This window comes from Antennarius striatus, chromosome 5 (assembly GCF_040054535.1).
Source record: "Antennarius striatus isolate MH-2024 chromosome 5, ASM4005453v1, whole genome shotgun sequence".
Lineage (NCBI taxonomy): Eukaryota > Metazoa > Chordata > Actinopteri > Lophiiformes > Antennariidae > Antennarius > Antennarius striatus.
This window is the reverse complement of record NC_090780.1, coordinates 13,310,422-13,332,296: the sequence shown is the minus strand read 5'-3', so window position 1 is coordinate 13,332,296 and position 21,875 is coordinate 13,310,422. Positions and strand designations below refer to the sequence as shown.

The 21,875-nt window shown below is 41.0% G+C and overlaps 2 protein-coding genes across 2 annotated transcripts; one reads left to right on the top strand and one right to left on the bottom strand.

Moving 5' to 3' along the window:
• Positions 1 to 1,944: 1,944 nt before the first annotated feature.
• LOC137594786 (protein polybromo-1-like) lies at positions 1,945 to 13,613 on the bottom strand. Its single transcript, XM_068314299.1, is given in 29 exon segments — positions 1,945 to 2,330; positions 2,646 to 2,850; positions 3,464 to 3,516; positions 4,500 to 4,652; positions 4,743 to 4,944; positions 5,099 to 5,297; positions 5,588 to 5,654; positions 5,657 to 5,770; positions 5,887 to 6,044; positions 6,274 to 6,419; positions 6,531 to 6,782; positions 6,951 to 7,108; positions 7,252 to 7,437; positions 7,533 to 7,744; positions 7,876 to 8,515; positions 8,620 to 8,725; positions 8,927 to 9,206; positions 9,290 to 9,384; positions 9,471 to 9,612; positions 10,568 to 10,784; positions 10,897 to 10,982; positions 11,073 to 11,158; positions 11,244 to 11,342; positions 11,425 to 11,493; positions 11,580 to 11,696; positions 12,570 to 12,719; positions 12,830 to 12,977; positions 13,090 to 13,187; positions 13,324 to 13,613. Coding segments are annotated over 29 exon segments (4,878 nt in total). The 5' UTR covers positions 13,600 to 13,613; the 3' UTR covers positions 1,945 to 2,166.
• Positions 13,614 to 17,902: 4,289 nt separating this feature from the next.
• On the top strand, positions 17,903 to 21,710 carry wdr77 (WD repeat domain 77). Its single transcript, XM_068314300.1, has 10 exons — positions 17,903 to 18,262; positions 18,573 to 18,758; positions 18,850 to 18,991; positions 19,155 to 19,204; positions 19,675 to 19,745; positions 19,949 to 20,006; positions 20,162 to 20,242; positions 20,328 to 20,436; positions 20,513 to 20,578; positions 20,662 to 21,710. The coding sequence occupies exons 1-10, from the start codon at positions 18,154 to 18,156 to the stop codon at positions 20,807 to 20,809; spliced, it is 1,020 nt and encodes a 339-aa protein (XP_068170401.1). The 5' UTR covers positions 17,903 to 18,153; the 3' UTR covers positions 20,810 to 21,710.
• Positions 21,711 to 21,875: the final 165 nt, after the last annotated feature.

Below are 21,875 nucleotides of genomic sequence, written 5' to 3'. Positions count from 1 at the left end.
AGACACGCCCCTTCCGTCGCTGCCTTCTCCAATGATCAACGCACGCTTTAGACATCGAACAAATCGGAATTCGACTCTTCTTCTACTTCTCCTTTCGGCTTTTCCCTTCAGGGGTCGCCACAGCGAATCAGTTGCCTCCATCTAACCCTGTCTTCTGAATCCTCTTCTCTCACACCAACTACCTTCATGTCCTCTTTCACTACATCCATAAACCTCCTCTTTGGTCTTCCTCTAGGCCTCCTGCCTGGAAGTTCAAAACTCATCCGTCCACCACTAATTCACTATCTATCCTCTGGACATGTCCAAACCATCTCAGTCTGGCCTCTCTCACTTTATCTCCAAAACCTCTAACATGTTCTGTCCCTCTGATGTACTCATTCCTGATCCTATCCATCCTGGTCACTCCCAAACAGCACCTCAGCATCTTCATCTCTGCTACCTCCAGCTCTGTCTCCTGTCTTTTCCTCAGTGACACTGTCTCTAGACCAAACAACATCGCTGGTCTCACCACAGTTTTGTACACCTTTCCTTTCATTTTAGCTGAAACTCTTCTATCACACATCACACCTGACACTTTCCTTCACCCCTACCATCCTGCCACACAGTTCTTCACCTCTTTTCCACACTCTCCATTGCTCTGGACTGCTGACCCTAAGTACTTAAAATCCTCACGTTCTTGATCTCTTCTCCCTGTAACCTCACTCTTCCACTTGGGTCCCTCTCATTCACACTCATGTACTCTGTTTTACTGCAGCTAACCTTCATTCCTCTTCTTTCCAGGACAAACCTCCACCTCTCTAGCTTCTCCTCCACCTGTTCCCTGCTCTCACTGCAGATCACAATGTCATCTGCAAACATCATAGTCCATGGAGATTCCTGTCTAACCTCGTCTGTCAGCCTGTCCATCACCATAGCGAACAAGAAGGGTCTCAGAATTGATCCCTGATGCAGTCCCACCTCCACCTTGAACTCTTCTGTCACACCTACAGCACACCTCACCACTGTCTTACAGTCCTCATACATGTCCTGCACGGCTCTAACATACTTCTCTGCCACTCCAGACTTCCTCATACAATACCAGTTCCTCTCTGGGCACCCTGTCATAAGCTTTCTCCAGATCTATAAAAACACAATGCAGCTCCCTCTGGCCTTCTCTGTACTTCTCTATCAACATCCTCAAAGCAAATACTGCATCTGTAGTACTCTTTTTTGGCATGAAAGCATACTGCTGCTCACAAATGCTCACTTCTGCCCTTAGTCTAGCTTCAACTACTCTTTCCCATAACTTCATTGTATGGCTCATCAGCTTTATTCCTTTGTAGTTGCTGCAACTCTGCACATCTCACTTATTCTTAAAAATGGGCACCAGGACACTTCTCCATTCCTCAGCCATCTTCTCACTAAGATCCTGTTGAACAACCCAGTCAGAAACTCTACTGCCACCTCTCGTAGACACTTCCAAACCTCTACAGGTATATCATCAGGACCGACTGCCTTTCCACTCATCCTCTTCAGTGCCCTCCTTACTTCTTCCTGGCTAATCTTTGCTACTTCCTGGTCCACAACAGCCACCTCTTCTAGTCTTTGTTTTCTCATTTTCCTCATTCATCAACTCTTCTCTTTCCGTCTTCCCATCATACTGCTGACACCTGTCAATACACTTCTCCTGACCACCTACCTCTTAACTCTTTCCTAAAGGTCATGCAACACTCTTCCTTTTTCAGCTTCCACCATTTCATCCTCTGCTCTGCCTTTGCACTCTTCATCTTCCTCATCATCAGAGTCATCCTACACACCACCATCCTATGCTGTTTGGCAACTCTCGCCTACCACTACTTAACATTAACAAAAAATTGTTAGTTCATTTGATGCATCTTGAACAGCATATTACAGTAGATCCTTGGTTATACTGAGCACATAGACTGGTAACGCACAATGTTACTTTTTCACATTTTAATAATGACAGCATGAAAAAGCAATCCTCAAACAATGAGTCATTAACGTTAAAGCACTTAATGGTTTCTCTTAAATGTAGAACAAAGAACAGCTTCAACACAGAGCTTTGATTTCAACAGAATGACAACACAAAGTGAACACTTTTAATGAGCATAATCCTCTCCCTGTCTCACAGGTGCAGATGGAACAGAGGCTCAGAACACAAGCATGCTACAGGTTGTGCATCTGACGGATGTTGAGTGTGTCTCGCAGCATCAGGTCACGGATCCGCCATAGTGCGTCTGCCATTGTCTTGTGGGCCCCTTTGCTCTTCAGCCAGTGTGATGGCAGTCTGCTCTCTTGTTCCTTTGTCAGCCGTACATCTTGTTTTTGAACTGTAATTGGGAAAAATGGTTAGGATTAGGATTAGGGTTACACTTGTGGGGATTTTTTTTAATTCCTTCATGTATTAATGGTTTATTGATATTGGTGAATATGATGATAGTACAACAAGATTCAAAGATTTTAATACTCAAGTAAAAATATTTTAGGTAAATTTAAAAAAATACTCAAATCCTTCCATATGGATTAATGATCAACTCGGGGATTTTCAATTTTAACTGCATCATTGTGATTGTCCTTTTGTTTGAAAATGCTTTCACCAAAGACATAAAACAATCAAATTAATGCGACCAAAAAGCAATGTGAACCTGACAGAGTATGGTCCCACTTGCTAATGGTAGAGGACTCTGCAGAAAGGCCCTCAATGTATCTGAGGTACGCCTCAGAGTGAAGCAGTCGTTGTGATTTGGGTGGTGGGGTCACAAACACCGGGCTGGAAGGCTGCGGGAGCGCTGGTTGTCCCATCTGGCCTGGCCCTGGGTACGGAGGTGGGGCCTGCTGTCCTGGGCCCATCTGATGAACATATATCCAGAACTTTGATATGTCTCTGTTTTAGATTTACATAGCATTTCATCAATATATGCATCTGGACAGGGTAGTTTAAAAAAGTTTTGTTTTTATTTTACTTCATTAGCTGAATGCTTGTTTAAGTAAGTTTTTAGATTAAACCCTGTTATCAAATGTCATGAAAGCTGAAGAAACTCACACTAAGTAGTAGCAAGAGTGTTCACAAGTACAAACTCTTTAAAATCTTTTCTAGATACAAGACAGATTCAGGATTTAAAATTTAACATTACTGTTTTACTTTTTTAACATTTGACATTGCAGGAGAGGCCATTTTTCAATGTTATTTAATTTCTCAATGAATAATGCATGGGAATTTGTAAAAAGGGAGTTGTTAACTGAGTGTTTGCAATTTGATGGGTCTCCAAGTAAAATTCTGGATCCAAAAAATTTAAATGGTTGTCTTGTTGCAAGACAAACATGTTAAAAAGGTCGGCAAGGGTTTGGTGGGGAGCTGGACTCTGTGATGACGGGGGCAAGTCCTTTGTCCCCAGAGCCATTTGTCCTGGTAGGGACAGAGAACTTCCTTATGGATGAACCCATTACTTGTCTGGTAGATTACCTGAGATCCATGACTGCTCCCTGCTCCTGGTCCACCTCCCATGCCACTGACACCTGCAGAAATAATAAAGGCCAAAACACCTTCAAACAGCACAGGTAGCCACTGGGTATGGGTTGGTTTTACAATTACATTCAAATACCGCTAACAAAATTAGTGCATCAAAATATGGTTTTCTATCACTCCGAATGCCAATTGTAAAAAAAAAAATACTCAAATGTTTGGATTTAATTTCATTGCTAACACTGAATATCTCTCAAGGACACATTACCAACTAGCCTGCTGATAAAGCAGGACAAATAACCAGGTCCCGGTTGAGGCTATATGCCCGCATGACTCACAATCAACTCATGGACCTAAGCCTATTGGTACAGGTACCCCCTCCAGCGATCAGATTGGTAGACTGGAAGCAACTGCATGGCAGGTGGGGTGGCTATGATAAGCAATCTTAGCAAAGTATGGCATTCCAGAAAACCCAGGCATAACGGGCAGAAGATGCTGGGGAATGACAGACACCTCCAGTTGATGAGGTGGTATGCCAGCTTTACTAACCATGCCTGCCACATGGCCCAATGACAGGAAATCATAGCTGACCTAAATGCACCCCAACCTTGGAGGGAACAGCAGTAAGAGCAGCGTGCATCATTCAAACATGCAGCAACCACTTCCCTTCCAAGCATGCAGAAACATGTTAATATGTGTGCTTTCATGTCATCACCAGATCGTTATGATGGGAAAAGATGGAATTAAAGGACACAGAAATGAAAATGTAGGAGGAAAACATGCATTGTTAATTTTTAAGTCCCAGTTCTCAAATGGTGCACAGGAACACTTCCACTTCTTGTTTTGCATTTACTATACAACAATCAAGGTTAGGCCTTTTCAAATGATGTTAGAGGCTACATGGAGTTCTATCATGCTAATGCTACATGCTGATATGGATGTGATGAGGAGACTTCAAATGTTGATCTAAGCAGTTCAGCTTCTTATTCCAGCCGTCTAGTGCACACTGGGGATTCATCTGTATCTGAGGGGTTACCTGACATAGGCGTCATGCTGGGATTTAGCATCCCCATGGGGGTTGGGGGAGGCACCACCCCCATCAGTGCCCCTACTGGGGTACCTGCTCTAGGGGACGTCTGATGCTGGGCTCTGTCACGCTCCTGCTGCTCAGCCACTTTAGCCGCTCGCTCTGCAGCACAATTAGATTAACATTAGGCGTTCACGTTAGATCACTTCACATTTCTTGACAATTTAATAAATTTGAGAATTTTCCACTCACCTTCATATTCAGCTTTTCTGGAGCTTTCCAGGTTCCTCCACTCTGTGCCAACCAGGCGACTTAGCTCCCCGAAGGAGAAGTCTGGGTGCTGGGCTTTGATGACTGCTCGCATTTCGCTGCTGAACAAGATGTATCCACTCATGTTGATCTTCCGCTTTGATCCTTCCTTCTTTGAAAGACCCTTAATAGATTTTGGCGTGGACTGGAAACACATAGAAGTAGTAGGAGAAGTAGCTTGCAGGAAGAAAATCAAGAGACGAATACAGATAAAGCATTCATTTTGATGCTTAAGGAGGCGCAGCTACTTGTAAGTTGGCAAGTTATTTACATTTATAGTGAGTTATTTCCCCCCTGACCTGTGGTGGAGTGTAAGGCATGGCATCCATGTCACTAGACATGGAAGACTGCATCATCTGAGACTGGTCCCCGAGGTCGCCATCATCATCCCCGAGGTCCTCCAGCTCCTCATCTGTCATATCAGCAAACTTTGCTTCCAGTTCCTCTATTTTCCTGTCCAACAGGGGGGAGGGCTCCTTCTGGGGGACTATCAGCTTCCTGTACAGGACCACCAAAAGTACAAGCTGTGTGTCTTTTATCCACCTTTTCTAAATAAATCCGTCAGTCATAAAGAACTGGCCATCATATTTTAAATTCTTTTGTCTTTACACAGGAAAACAGCCATAGGCAATCACCTGGGACTAGAACAAAAGATGTAACTTCACAAGAGGACACAATCTTTTCTTTTGAGAATCACTGCCACTTAATTATGTTGCTATTTAAGAAAAAATGTCTTTGCTATTCCAACAGTAACATTCCACTGGAAGTTAAGTAAAAGTTTTTTCCACCTAAAATAGTAGTTTTCATCCTCCACCACCTTCCCAGAGAGAGAAAAGCGCTTAAGACCCTTGAACTCCTCATCTGCTTTTCACTCTCAATATATCGGCTCTCACATAGCAGGACATTCTCTTCAGGCACTTCAGTTGGCCGACATGACAGGTAATCTTTGAAGGAAGACACTACACACTTGCCTGTGAAACAAAAACAATCGCTCAGTAAACAAGTGAAATGAAGAAGTTTAGCTACACACATGTAGCTGTGTGATAACAACAAACCAGTTCCAGCTAATAAGCAGTAAATTGGGTACCGATGATGCATGTCATGGGACACGTCTCTTCCAGGTTACTGAGGAACACTTCTTTCTTGTAGAACATCTTTGTGGGTTCATGCTCAGTTTCCTCTGGGTGGATGAAGATCGGACCAAAGAAGTAACCTGCTCCATCTCTCATCCACATTTTCTCAATCCTGTTTGACATCCATCCATCCAACATATAATGTAAAAACTGAGCTGCATTGTAGTTAGGCTGTGAACTCAAATACTGAATACACTATTTGATAGAGTTGTTAGACAGTAAATTAAGTGATTCATTGAATATCAAATAGTATATGTGATTGTTTTGCAATAAAACACTATTTACAAAACCTTTCATACACAATGTATTGTAAGCGTGTAGTGAAAGAGTATTTACTCCACCTGCCCACTCTGTGGCGCACTAATCCATGTGAACCAATGTAAACGCAGTCGCCCACTTTGAGCCACAGATTATTGTAGTAGAGCTGCTCGTAGTACTGACATCCTGGTTCTCCGTTAGTCATATCCATTGGAACATCCTCCCTTTCCTGCAGACACCGGTTGTTATCCTCACAGTAGGCTGCCCAATTTATTTACTCTCTTTACTTTTTCATATTCAGTACTGGAATTTGTATAAAAACAAACATACTAGCACTTACTTTGTCTACAATAGTTTCTGTCGTTTTACATTCATCAGCCACCTCTGATGGTTTTTCCTCTTGCTTGGGAGCAAACATGGATGCTACACGGACGACAGGTAGAGGTACCTCTCTGGGAAGAAACCGAACAGAGCTTAAGGGCATGGCCCACATCTTGATCTTCTTGAAGGACTTGGACTTGGCAGAGTAGCGTGACTCACAAACAAAGACATCCTCGGCTCTGAAGCCTTCTGGGTGAAGTTTGAAGTATTCCTTAAATCCCACAAAACCCAAATATTTGGTCAACGCAATTGTAAAAACCAACAGAATAGCCAGGGCTAAAACAACTTGACAAAACATACAATAATAGTCAAAAATCTGGAAGACATATCTCAGTGATGTCCAAACTTTGGCAGTGAGTTACAAACAGACAGCATTTACCTTAACAAACATAACAACACATTTGCCCAGAATCTTGCTAACAGGAGCCTTGTTGTAATAGTCACTCTTAAAAACTTCCTTCTCCAAGAACTTTCGTGTGGCAAGATGGAACGTTTCATTTGGCCTGTAGAACCAGCAGCCATAAAGCCACTTCTCACCTGTATGTATTAGAGGTGGAGAAACTTGACTCAGTAAACACAACTAGCACAGTACCAAAGATACAGTAGACAGAAACAAATCTAGAAGAAAATATCAATGTGTTCCTTTAATTTTTCTTGGCTAGTGCAAAAATGAGACTGACCAGTGTCGTCCTGCCAAAGGCGCTCAATGTAGATGATGTGAGGCTGGAGGTTTGGCTCTGCAGGCTCCACATACACGTAGTCTCCCACATGGTACATACTGTCTTTGAAGCTACAGTCCTGACTGTACGTACGCTGCAGGTTAGACTGCCATGATCCTCCAACAGAGTCCTCCCTCTTTTCAGCTTCTGAGAATTCACAACTGAATCAGTCCAACAACCTTGAAGTACATAGCACAACGCATGAAAGAATTGTAGTGTTTAATTTATTTTAAAGTGAATACCCCTTTTTTCCTCTTCCCTCTTGATTTTGTCCTCCTCAAACTCCTTGGGAAGCTTCTCTTTCTTCTCTTTTTCCACATCACTATGCAGATGTTTGGAGGTATAGCTGAGGGCAGGAGACATCAAGATCTCTCCGTTCTTACATAACTCATCTCTGATCCTGATGAGGAACTGCTGCAGCTCAACAGCATCTTCAAAGATCTCGGAATCTGTCCTGTAATCCGAAATATGGTGTCACAAAACGTTAGCATTTTTTAATATAATAATTCTACAACAATGGATCTTTGGACACAAAGAGGTTTGGACACATGATTTGCTTTTGTATAAGAAATAATATTACCCTACCTGTTCAGTCGTCTGGCCTTTTCCAGAACTTCAAACATATGATCCTGGAAAACATCCAGCCTCTTATAACATCCTCGATCGACATTATTCCTTATAATCTCAAAATTAAGTCTTGGCTTCTCAGGATTTGCCGGATCTTCGGCAGGAATCTCTGCCAATGAATCGCTATAGCAACGCCCCTCATCATCTTGGTGACCAAGTACGGAGACATAGAGGCTGCGGATGAGTTCCTGGATAAGGCGGGGCACATCTGGAACGTGAGCATCATCTCCCCCCTCGAGGTCACGTCGCGTCTCTAACAGGACTCTGTGCAGAATGAGGGCATCACGGTAAATGAGAGACTCAGGCTCATTATAAGTGCATGCGTTGTTGAACATTAGCACCAAGTCCTCCACAAGTGCATCTACATCCTGGTACTTATTAGCCAGCATGTGGCTCTTAATTTTCTCCATGTCGACAGGTTTTTTAATAGCGATGTAGTAATCAGGCAGCTCGGCGCGAGAAGGCAGTCGCAGAAAGATTGTGCTGAGGCGACGGCCCCGCTTGTCTGTGTAGTTCTTGACTGCCTCATAAAGCTCGTTCAGCTTCTGCTGCAAGGGGGTTAAGTACTTGGACTTCTTCAGAGTAATGCTGTTCTTTCCTGCAATGAAAAAAAACGCATTAAAGATCATGAAACTGAATTGCTTATAGTTACAGTTTGTCTGTATCTGATTCACCTAAGTAAAAAGTAAACTTGACATGTACTTATTTTTAACTTTGGGGACATGAGGTCATCATCGTCTGTTGCTGGCCCAAGATCTCTACGTCTGTCTTTCATGATCTTTTCTAAGACATCAGCATCATTGTAGACCTGGAATGTGACAAAGTGAGTTTGACAGGAGCTGCTGCTTCCTCAGGACTGAGTTAAATCAAATTCACTTACAGTTAATTCAGATGTTTGTAAACATTTAGATTTGTATGTTCATCTGCCCACTTAAATATCAATTTAACTGGCTTTCAGACTTAAGAATATCTCAGAAAACGGTGGACACAACTATTGAACAGATCTTACTTGGGAGCCTTCTTCATTGTAGTGTCGAGCATTGCGGAACATCAGCTTCATGTCTTCCACCATTGCATCTTCAGTCATGTACTTGTCTGAGCGGATGTTATGCTCAATGGTCCTGAGGTCCATGGGTTCCAGGATGATCTTGTAGTAATCAGGGTAGTCTTTCTTTGAGGGCTTGACCATAAAGAGGTCACAAAGTCTCCGACCAGACGCAGCTTCTCGTGCTTCAGTCACAGCAGCTAGAAGGACTTTCATTCGGTTCTTCTTTGTGTTCTTCTTGTGACTGTAAATAAAATTCACATCAAGTTGACACAAAACACGTTGTAGGAACACAGAGTAGAGTCTCTAATGTGAGAAAGCGTAAACCTTTTTCTTTTTGTGCTGCTGGTGTCAGACGTGGCAGAGGAGAGCATGCTGTCTCCATCATCATTGTCTCTCTGCAAAAGCTCTTTCCTCTTCATCTAGATGAATAATAGGTGATACATAAATATCAAACTGCCTCTAAAAAATGCTTCAGGAATGTGTGACAGGAATGTGTGGGACTGACCTGATGAATATGCTGGAGTTTGAGAGCACGCTTGTAGATGGATGAATGAGGAACATTGTAGCGTTTCGCGTTCTCAAACATCAGAGTCAGATCGGTATCAACATGCTCAACGCTCTCATATTCGTTGTTCTTCATCTTCTTCCTGTGGGGAATTATGGGTTCTCACATTTGGAAGGAGGGCACAGAAATACTGCACTGTACAGTTATTGCAATGAAAATAAAAAAGAGAGAATGTCGATGAAACAGTATAAAACAAGTCAATGAAAAAAACTAAGAAATAAAGAACATACACAGAACAGACAAGGTTTCCATCTTGATAGCCTTCGTGTTTCATACATTTCTGCTCAAAAATATTGTTTAAAAAGATACATTTATGAATCATTACTTACAAAAAACTTGTCTAATATATTCAGTTTTGGTGGTAGCTGCTTTATCTGACATATATCTATACGAATGTGTCAATAGAGATCGAAATCTTCCAAATAAGGTGCATTAAAAGATGTCAGCTATACTACCATTTAAATTGTAATCTAAAAGTCCTTCTGATAAGACCTTTGCGTTATACGTCACCTAGTGAAAATAAAAGTGTGTCTTAGAAAATTCATTGAACGAATAACGTTAATACCTTAAAATGGTAGCAATCTCCTCCATTCATAAAAACACTATACTTTCCGACACCAACAAGATTTTTTGTCGGTGTCATTCATACTTTTAACCAGTAACTTTTTCAAAGATATTAAAATTTAAGAAAACTTCTCTATCAAATAATGTGACTATGAACAAGAACCTCACGTCTACCTATATCTCAGTGGTCGTTCTACACATCTACTTCAAAGTAGATCTGCGAGATACCAGGTGACCTGTTCTGTACAGCAGCAGGGGTAACTCATAAGTTACACATGCATTGTACTGTACACATTCAGTTAATTTTCTAGAGCACCTGTGTAGGAAGCTAAGCAATAAATTACTAATGTGAACCCGGTCAGTCGTGTTAAATGTGATTTGTGATGTGAATAAGACACATTGAGTGTGAAATGTGTTTGACCCTGGTGAATGTAGACACTTGTAAATGAAAACACACAGATTTGAGAGCATACTTGATGTGATCGAGGCAGACAGGTTGACTGATCTGATGGTAGTAGTCAGGGTAATCCTTCCTGGAGGGCAGCTGCAGGAAAGGCTCAGATATCAGCTGGCCCTGACTATTCCTGGCACCTCGTACAGCTTCATACAGCTGGAAGATGGGATTACTCATGTCCATGTTAGAAGTCAAGCTCTCTGCCTCAGATTCCCCCTCATCATAGTGGACAGAACCTGACAAATGGAAAAATAATGAAACACCAATTAATTACAATTATTTATTATGCAGGCCCAGTGGATGCACACGTATTATATGTTTGACAACGATAATGAGGTGAATGTGCACCAGAGAGAATGCCTTCCTCGTCACTTTCATACTGAAGAGCCATGGTCAGAGCTGAGAGGCGGTCTGCTTGGGCACACCTTCTGTTCCTGACAGGGACAGACAGGAAAAGAAAAGCAGGAGTTAAAGCCAGGCATTAATTTTATTCCACAACACTCCTACTGTCATCGTCTTCTTACCTGATCCGAATGCTTGATTTAATTGGTTCTCCGTGTTCCATCTCAGACTTCTTTTGTGCAAAAATCTTTTTGATCATGTTTGCATCCTGGAACACGAGCAGATCATGAATGTGTACATCAAGCACTGCTAGTGACGTCTATCACAGTTCATCATCTTAATTACAAACTCACCTTAAACACTTGTGATCCAGGCTCATTGTAAGTTTTGGCATTCTTGACAAGCAAATCTATATCTTTAGCCATGGCACCTACACTCAGATAATGACCCAACTAAAAACAAACAAATGTATTGGACAATTTCATAAATAATCACATAAATATTTGATGTAAAGAACAAGGTAGAAGAACATACCTGAATCTTCTGAGCAATGATTTTTAGATCGATTGGTTCCTTGATGATAGCATAATAATCAGGGTATTGCTAAAGAATAAAGACAGACTACACATTAAAAGAAAATAATTCAGCAGATACATTAAGTCTGAAGACACACTGAAAACTGCTGATACCATTTTGGATGGAAGTTTCTGGAACAGTTCGCTGACCAGATGGCCAGTGGGCTCGGTGTAAGACACTACAGCATCAAGGAGCTGCTCAAGGACCTCCTTCAAGCAGTTAGATGCACTCTGTCACACACAAACAGTTACACAGTTTAAAATGAGAAAACACCGTTTCAGCCTCAGTAGTCAGTATACACAACAGTACTGAAAACAAACATTACAGCAATTCTCTATCGATAGATAATAGATATTGTTCAGATTATAAAGTATGGCTTTGTATAAAAATAGTATGTATGAATTCATCAAGGGTTTTTTATTTTTTTATTTTATATACTGGAATAATTCCCGAAGGGAAATTAGTGGATGACAGGCTCCCAAATCCCCACAGAAAATGGTAAAACATTCGCTTCTGTGTCAATATTTGGTCATTATTGTTTTGATGTGTGCGAGAGAAAAGATGAACAACCTTCAGAGTCAAATCATTTTTCCATTGAAGCCACAAAAATTAGTGCAAAATTCTATATATTCTATATCAATTCAAATTTATATATAGAATTTGAATTGATATAAATTAATTCAAATTGGTTAGAATGATTCTAAAGGTCAATAGACATAATCTGGACAGAATTAACACCTTTCAAGCTAAAATGAAAAGAAGAAAAAGACGAAACATAATTACAAAACATATTACTGTGTAAAAAAATTATAAATGGAAATTATAGAAAATGCACGAAGTACAACTGTTCATCAAAGGTTATTAGAGAGAGACTGATGATTTATAACAAAAAGCACCTGAGCTGTATAAAGTTCCTTAAAATCACTGCATATAAAAGACAACGTGAATAATAAAGCTTATAAAAAAACCTGATTTTACAAAGGGAAGACAGATGATGACAAAGTTGAAAAATGATGAAAGAAAGAAGAAATAACGTTTAGTGGATTCCAAACATAAATACATTATACAATAAAAGTGTTAAAAGTTATGTGTGAGTGGGTTACCTCATCCTCAGTGGACCCTCCAGGATTGTCTTGAACGTCATATCCATCTTCCTCATCGTCATCATACTCCCCTCGCTGAACAAATTCATTCTTGGTTCGCAGGTAAAGATCCCACAGTCTGCAGGCTGCTCGGTACTCTGGACTGTCAGACTGCACAAACACGAGCGCAACGTTCACGCAGTGGCATAGCCTCAGTCACATTAATGTCCTAATGACCATGGACACATACACACACATTACCTCTATATAACCTCTAATACCTTGTAATATGTTTTTGCATTGTTGAACAACAGCTGAAAGTCACTGGTGAGTTGATCAACATCATCATACTCCTCCATCTTTAACTTCTGCTGGATCTTCATCATGTCAATAGGCTGAGACACCACATGGTAATAGTCTGGCTGATTCCTGTGTGGAAGTGGGGACATGATTTGTGTCTTAAAGTTGTGTTACACTGCTCAACTGATATTAAAAGATGGGTTGGCGAGCAAATCCGGTGACTTCTCATCGCTTGCCTCACCTTCGTTTAGGCGCCCTGATGAACAGCTCACAGAGCATCCTGCCCTGGTCATCCTTGTAATCTCTGATTGTGTTATAAAGTTCATGACACACCGCAATCTGCAAAGGAGGCAATAAACACTAAAAATAATATCCACACCTTTGTCAAATCAACTTCTTATCTGTGTCAGAAGTATAATTCAGAGAATAAATTAAATGGAAAAACAGCAACTTAAATTTAAAGACAGAAAATTACAGGATCCACAGTTGGAATGTTAGCGGTCCTTCTCCTCTTTCTCCCAACTGAAGACACTAACGATGATGTCTGGCTATCGTCAAAATCTCCTCCACTCACACTGCTAGAGGGGGATGTCGCCCTTCTTCTTTTTAAGGCCATGACGAACCCCTGGGGTGAAAAGCAATCAAAAAATCTTACATTCAACCAGCAAAGAATACTCAAAAGTTTCATACATCTAAACATTGCAATGTTGCATGTTTGCTGCAAAAAACATCTTTCTAGTCTTTGGGTCATGTTTGTGGGAGAGGGACAAAACAAAATGTGTGTGTGTGTGTGTGTGTGTGTGTGTGTGTGTGTGTGTGTGTGTGTGTGTGTGTGTGTGTGTGTGTGTGTGTGTGTGTGTGTGTGTGTGTGTTTTCATTTCTTTGTTGCGGACGTGTTAATTCTCAAGATACAAGACTTGCTGCTATCCCAAAGGATGACATGAGGAGGCTGTGTGAATCCATTAGTATTCCTGCTGTGATCAATGCAGATCATTAATGTTATAAACTCCAGCTGTATCAGAACTTAAGATATTATCTTATCTTTTCAATCTTATTTTGTTAGGTCAATTAGTTTTTATACTGATTAAATTCAGACTATTATTAAAAGTTAATGAGGTACACATTACAAGTTTAAGTTTTATGACACAAAGCACCTAAGTAAATTTGCAGTTTTTTATTCCTTCTCTACATATTTTAAGTTAAAGAATATACCATTCTACGCTAAATAGGTATAAAAAAAAGGTATCAGTTTATTTTGATCTGTTTTGCAGATTTGCGGTAAGAAGTATGTTGTATGAAAATAAATCTTTCGATCTTTACTAACTTTTAATGTCTATCCCAAATTAATTCCTGACAAAAATGGAGACATGTTAAAAACAACACCAAAATAGTAGGACAGAACGTCTTATAGGAATTATTTTGTCCCCCATCTGGACTGATGACAGCAGAACTCCTCTTCTTCATGGACTGGCCTGACCTCATGACCCCATCCTGTGTGATGGGGACCCACGCTCCGACCTGAGCTGCACGTAGTCCGTGGAACAGGTTTACTGTCACCCCACCTCAGCTGGACAGTGGGGTGTCCGCTCCTCTGGCATAGACACAGTACTGTGGTATGGTGAGCATTTACCGTCCGGCCCTACAATCACTATGTAGAAACAATGTTATTATTATTGTTATAATAATAATAATAATAATAATAACTATTATTATTATTAACTATGTTTCTGATTTGTCCCATTAAAAGCTCCATTCACTGGAAGCAGGGACATCATTTGAAACACATTTGTCCTTCATGATAACATCATGTCACCCCAAATAAACTTGGAATCCAAATGATCTTTTCAAGGAAACTGTGTGCGAATATTACATTTTTAGAAATTGACTAAAAATGGCAGTGGAGACCATCATATAACGGGTATTTTTTTTCGGAAGACGCCATCGACTTGGGTTTGTGTCTCCTGTTCAGGTGACAGCGGTGACACCAGCTGAACGCTGTTACCTGGACTGACGTGTCTGATGCTGGAATGTCTGGAGGTCTGACCAACCAGACGTGGTAGCCGCTCCCTCCACTGTCACCTCCAGACCGCAGTCTGGAGCGCTCCCGTCAGCGGTGAGCTAAGCTAGCATTGCAGCGCAGCAGCTGCCCGCCCATCGGTCACCCCAGCGCGGACAGGTACGGAGCGTACAGCCGCTAACGTTAGCTTGAGTTAGCCTTCATCATCTACTTAGACCAGACAAAGGCATCACTGTCACAGCGTATAACACTACGGAGCTAACGCCCGGTGAAACTGTGATGACATATGTTTCTGCTCGGACTTAAATCCACCTGACATAGGTGTTTGCTTACCTTCTGTGTGCACCTTACTACACCCAAACAATCTTAACCATCAAGAAAGCCAATCACTTATCGATTTTTGACGGCGGCGGACAAGTGTTCAGTTAGCAATGGTTCAACGACTACTTCCTGTTTATTGCCTTCATAATAAAAGCACACATAGTTTCTATTTAGTTGAAAGGGCGTTTTAGATGGTTCTACTAACTTTTAATGCTTCCTCCCCGTCAATATTGGCTTTATTTTCAATATAAGTTGAACAATGGTGAGTTTTAAAGGATTTAGACTCTAGATAAATTAAAACTACTTAAAACCATCTGGAGTCGCTGATACTGTTCTTGTTTATTAATTCTAGCTTTACACATCAACCTCGCCTTTAAACCTCTAAATATCGGGTGAAGAAAACAGAGAAACTACCACATCACAAAGATCCAGATACCATTCACTGACCCCAGAGCCATTTACAACATATTTCTGCACACTCAATTACGGTAATCACAAGTTTTCATGTTATTTCCCAAAAGACAGTAGGGATTTCACCAAACCATTCTTTAAATTAAAAATAAAAAAACAACAATAAAAGCATAGTTGGGCTCGCAAAATGAGATCACATGATACCTGAAGTTGTTCAAATTTGATATTTGATTTAAGCCAAATATTCAAAGAAATCAAAAAGAAAACAACAGTATTTTGGATCATATTTCTCAGTAGTTAACTACTTGATTACTTAAGTAACTGCATAATGTTGACATAGGGCTGGTGAGAAAAAAGGAATGAATATATAAGCTCTGATATGGGGAACAGGATGGTAACTCATGACAAAAACTTTGATTGTAACTCAACTGATGGTTTCTTTTCACTCTTGTAGATATGGCTGCTCTAATCACAGATAATAATAAAAAAAATACCTGAACTGTTAGTTACCTGAACTCTCTAGCAGAGCATGTGATTTCCTACTAACACTCATTGTACTTAACATACACAGCAGGTTTTGCATGGTCCCTGCAATTTAAAGCCACACCCTCTGATTGATCACGGACATAGAGTGGAAACTTTAAGTATTCACAACCAGTGGGAATGGGTGGTTTAACCATGTAGTACCAGAGTAGCATCCAATGCCTGTCCTTCTTATACACAGAACAATGAACAGTATGTAGTAGGAAAGAACAGATTTCACCCAAGGCCTCAGTATGAAGGTCAGGAAGCTTGAAAGTGCAAAGTCACATTTTTCTGCAGAAAATGTCCTTATAGCCCAGTTTTGACGCCTTTGGCATCAATCTTTAATATGGTGGCCTGGGAATGTTTCTGCCTACAGCCAGTGTTTGGTTTATCCAGTCTGGACTTCTGTAAAAACAAGATGTCACAGATTTAAAATAAAATCACTTTCCTTTCTGTGCATTGTTGTGAATTCTAGAGAAATGGGGATCTCATTTAACAGAAACACTTATAAGTGATAGTGAATCCTAAACATTTATCAATCAATAAATCAGGTCAGCTAAACATGCAAAAGGTATATTAAAGATAACTACTTCACATAAATTACATTTTTTTCCTGTAAAAGGGACCAGATCATAATTACTGGGAAATCTATGAGAGTTATAAATAATTTTCTGGTTAAAACCATTTAGAATTAGATTAAGAATTTGAATGTTTTCATTATCATCATACACAATGTACAACAAAATTTAAAAATCAACTCTGGTGGTGCAAAATACAGGTATAAAAAATAATAGAAATAACAGTATATCACTGAAATATATTTATAAAGAGCCAATAAGAATGTAATTGTGCAGCAGAGAGCTTGACAGCAGCAGTGGAAATATTTATTGCACAGCGAATATGATAGGAAACACTCCAATAGTATATTGACAGCTGCTGTCAGCAGACTGTGTTCAGGACTCTGATCATACTGGAGTCTTGAAGTGCAGCCCTGAGGGACGTGGATCTCTTCCTTGAGGGCGGCAGTGAGAACAGGCTACCCGGGGTGTGAACTGTCACAGGCGATTCTTAGACGTGGTGTTGTAGATGTGAAGGTTAAAGATGGCAGTAAAAGCCCCTGCTAGCTGCTCCACACAGCCCCTCAGTACCCTCCCCTGGACACCATTGGGACCAGCAACCTACAGGTTCACACCCTGGAGCATCCTCTTGACCTCCCCCTTGCTCATAGGGAGGGCCAGGATGTCACCCGGCAGCAGCATAGGGTCATCATCCTCCTCCTCTTTCTCCTCCTCCTCTCCAACTTCAAACTCAGCAAAGAACTGATTCAGCTCCTCCATTCGGTCTGTGCTGGTGGTGGCAGCACTCGAGCGGTTTGTGCTAATGAGGTCACGGATGCCAAGCATGTCGGGATTTCCTCTGTGGAGTGTCCCTCAATCTTTCATGCATATGCTGCCTTCGGCCGCTTGATGCCCCTCTTCAGGTTGGATCTAGCTGAGCTGTACAGTTTAACACCTCCAGACTAAGGTCCAGCTCTCTCAGCAGCTGTTTCACCTCACTGGTTATCTACTGTTTCCTATTTAGATGAAATGAAATGAAATTTCCCTTTGGGAAAATTGCTTTGTTTATTTTGGAGGGGGGGGGGGGTAGAGAGAAAAAAAGGAAGAAAGAGAGGAGGGAGAGACTTCCACCACCAGGTGGCAGTAATGTGTTATCTGTTGTGAACCTCGTGCCATGAAACAGTCAAAGAAAAATCAGAAACTAACGAAGAAGAATAGCGGAAGCGGAAGACCTGTCACGGTGGCGAACCTTTATCCGTCCCATGAGTTCCGTGACCGAGGCATCATTTCTGAAACTTGAGCTACATAATAAATGATAGTTCCTGACTGAACAGGGATATTGCTGTGGTCTTAGAAGACGATAAAGTCTGTTCACCCCAGTTAAAGACAAACTAGTGCCAGAAAACAAATAACGGGTTTCAGCTAGCAAGTGGAAACAGCCCGAAACGTGTCAAATCTAAAGCGCCTCATCTGAATGAGAAGTGCAGTGGATGCTAGAATGACGAAGGAGAACCAGTGGAACATCCCGCCTAATGCTCCAGCGAGTATGGAGAAGCATCTGTGCGCCGCGCAGTACCGAGCAGGTGGGTCGGGACAAGCTAGCGGCGGGGTTGGCTAGCGGCGGGGCAGGTTAGCTGTGGGCTACTGGGATAAACACGTGGGGCGCGTTTAGTTGTTGTTTTGAGCCCTGAATTGCTCTATTTACCTCTGTGCTCATATGAAAGATCTCAGCTGCCGACTTGCTGTACATGCAACGTGACACAATGTTCAGCAAATAAGAGTTGTTTTTTTTCTTGATCCAATGAGGAATAAACAGATGCATCTCATTCTGTTTAGTTATCGTAACCATACCACTGTATTATAATGTCAGGTGTTCTTTCTGTCTCTTACTAGATGGCACTCTATTGCTTGGGGCCTCCAGCCTAAGCGGCAGGAGCTGGCAGGGGTCCGTTTGGATCTACAGTGAACCTTCGAAGGCCCCCTATGAGGACCTCTGCAAAGCCGGTGTGCAAACTGAGACTGGAGTCACAGATGTCAAATGGGTATCAGAAAAGAGGATTGTAGTCGCATCAGACTCTGGTAAAGTTTAGATTAATACCAGGTGTTGTTTAAGCACATGTTTTGTGACTGGAGTGATGAACTGGGTATTATTGGACTGGATTCTGCACAGGTGCCTTGGAGCTCTGGGAACTGGCAGAAGATGAGCGCCTGCTGGTGAACCAGTTCACCAAACATGACCATGACCATGTTGTCACTACAGTGAGCCCAGTTACTGGAGCAAGTCATGCTGTCACTGGCAGCATGGACTGTCGGTTAGACATTTGTTATGTTATACCTGTTGAGTACATTAAGTAGATTTGCATTATGTGTCACAGCAGAGGAGAAGCATGTTTAAAGTTTATTTTTTAAATTTTTACACTTTCATTCAGGTTGCTTTCTCATCATGATATTTTATTTCTCCTTCCTTCACTACAGAATTAAAGTCTGGGATCTCAGTCAGGAGACAGTGGTCATGACCTACGGTGGTGAGTGAACATTTCCAAACTGGCCTCGAAATAATTATTGGAAAACTCATCTTCTTTTTTTTTGTTTGTTTCAGAGTAAATCATATTCATCTTCAATTTTGAGACTTTAAAATCTATTAAAACGTTCGAATCATTTTACTTAATTGAAGTAGAAAGGGAGATCACCCTACAGTTTTCTTGATTGGTTCCCCTTCTCCCTAGTGTCTTTAAAAGTCATTCACTTTTGGTGCAGAAGTGGGAATTGTTAAATGATTTGCTAAAATTTTCACTGTCATGTAAAAAAAAAAGTTTAAATTTGTCATAAATCAATGCACTTACAGCTTTCTTCAGAATCACAATGAGTGACCACACAATAAATTTTCTAGCAATGATCTAGACAAACATGGTTTTGTCAGTAATAATAAATAATGATTTGCAAGAGTGACAAAAATGAAAACTGAACTTGTCTCTTTTCTTTTGCATTTCTTCAGCGCACACGCAGCCCATCAATTGTGTTGCCTGCAGTCCTATGGAGGAGTCTCTGTTCATTTCCTGTGGTCAAGTAAAAGACTCCTGAACAATTCACATGCTTCTTTTAAGACAACATTTAACATACAATACCTGAATTTATTTTTGGAAGACTACTGCAAGAATATGCATATTCAGAATGACGTATAGCTTATTGTTTGTGTCAAAACACAAAAACTGTGATAAATTACACTTTTCTTTAAATTACCTCATGCTTTGTTATCTTCCATCCCTCAGGACGGTCGCGTGCTGATGTGGGACAGGAGGAAGCCAAATAAACCCGCTTCAAGAATAGGTGAGCAACACATTCTAGCCTTTAGGTCCAGAGTCTGTGACTTACTGGTAGCAGCCGGTGCAGGTGACTCCATGATTCCAAATTTGCTGAAGTTATTTCGTTTGGATTAAATCTTGTCAAAAAGTGAGATAACCTATGATCCGTTGCTGTCTTAGATGTTTTAGATGTGAAGTCCCCCATGTGTGCCCCCACCACTGCAGCGTGGCACCCCCATCACAGAAGCACCATAGCTTTTGGTAATACCTGGCCGCAGACTGAGTGACACAGACATTGTTGTGGCGGCGCATGCATCTTTAATCATTTGATCACAATGTGTCACAGGTGATGAGCTAGGAAGAGTGACTGTGAAGGACTTTCTAGGGATCAAGTCAACACAAGTGGAAAATGTCCACAACCGCAGAATTAATGGGATTGCTTTCTCCACTGATAGGTAAACTCAAGTCCTACATTATTAGTATTGTTATTATTGTTATAAATATTTTAACAATCCTTTATTTCCATCCCAGTTCCCTGCTAGCGTCTGTGAGTGATGATTGTTCTGTTGTCGTCATGAAATCTGACCTACAAGAAGTGTGAGTCTTTGCAGGTCACATTAAAACCTCTGCTTAATCTCAAGCACAATTGGAAGTGCTAATTGCATGTTCTCATTTTACAGACTTCGAGATCGTAGGCATCAGGACTTTGTCAAAGACGTGTGCTGGCTCCATGGTGACTCTAACACCCTCACAACCGTAGGCTGGGATCACCTTGTGCTCCACCACACCGTGGGTACGGCCACTAGAACCTCCAAGTCTTCCTCTTAGACCCAATAGATGCTCACGCCCCGTCACAGATCACTGTGTGAAACACGCCTCCCTGTTTTTGAGGCGTGTCGACGTGCATCTTAAAAGTGAAACCCAGTGTGTCAGTCAGAAAACATGAGTTGTCACAATGTGATGTAGCACCACACGTATGTGCACAATATTTGTACTTAGGTTCCCTATATTTTGGCCGTTTTGGACTGCTCTACTCTGGGATCAAGTCTATGTACTTCCATGATACTGTTATTTTATTTCCAGATCAATGAACTCTTAATGTTACATTAAAGGTAGCTTGTTTGGGGGTTTTTTGGTAGTAGGAGCATTTCAGCATTTCTTTGTGTAAGAACTGTTTTATGCTGACAACTTCAAGAACTGAAAGAAATTGTAGTGTTACAATGCAGATACTGAGAAGATTTATGCTCTGGCCTATACCACCACTGATGCAACGGTGTGACTGAGGCAAACCCCATTAACTCACCCTCTAAAAGAGGTTAGTTTTGTCTTATTTGCTGCAAGCCGGCTCAAAATGTAGCAACATGTGTGATTTGCTCTCAACTGAAATGGTGAGGTCATCTCCAAGCTAAGGAAGTAACAGAATACATGCAGCAGTGTTATGTAATTAGGATAAAAGTAACTGATGACTGTTATGATTTCAGGAAAAAAGATTAGATTAAGTAACATTGGGAACTATTAAAGGGATTAGAAACAAACATACAATATCTGTAAACAACTTTGGTTTCTATACAGTATGTAGCTAGGTGTCTACAAATTACAAGACTGAAATGTAGAGCAGTCTCACTGAAATGAACACATCAGGAATACTGTTTGTAATAGTCATTTGTTAGGGACAGTCATCTTCATAAATTGGTCGAATTTTGTATTAATAAAAATTGTTGGGATCTTTTGTAATTGTATTTTATTGGGGTTATTTTTGTCACTTGAAACATTCACTTCACACATCACTGGTTCCCTGTCAGTGAAAGAACATTGAAATATTCTTTATTTTCCTGAAATGTTACTGTTAAAATGTTCAGTGCCTTCACTGTTATATGAAAAAGAGCAATAAGAC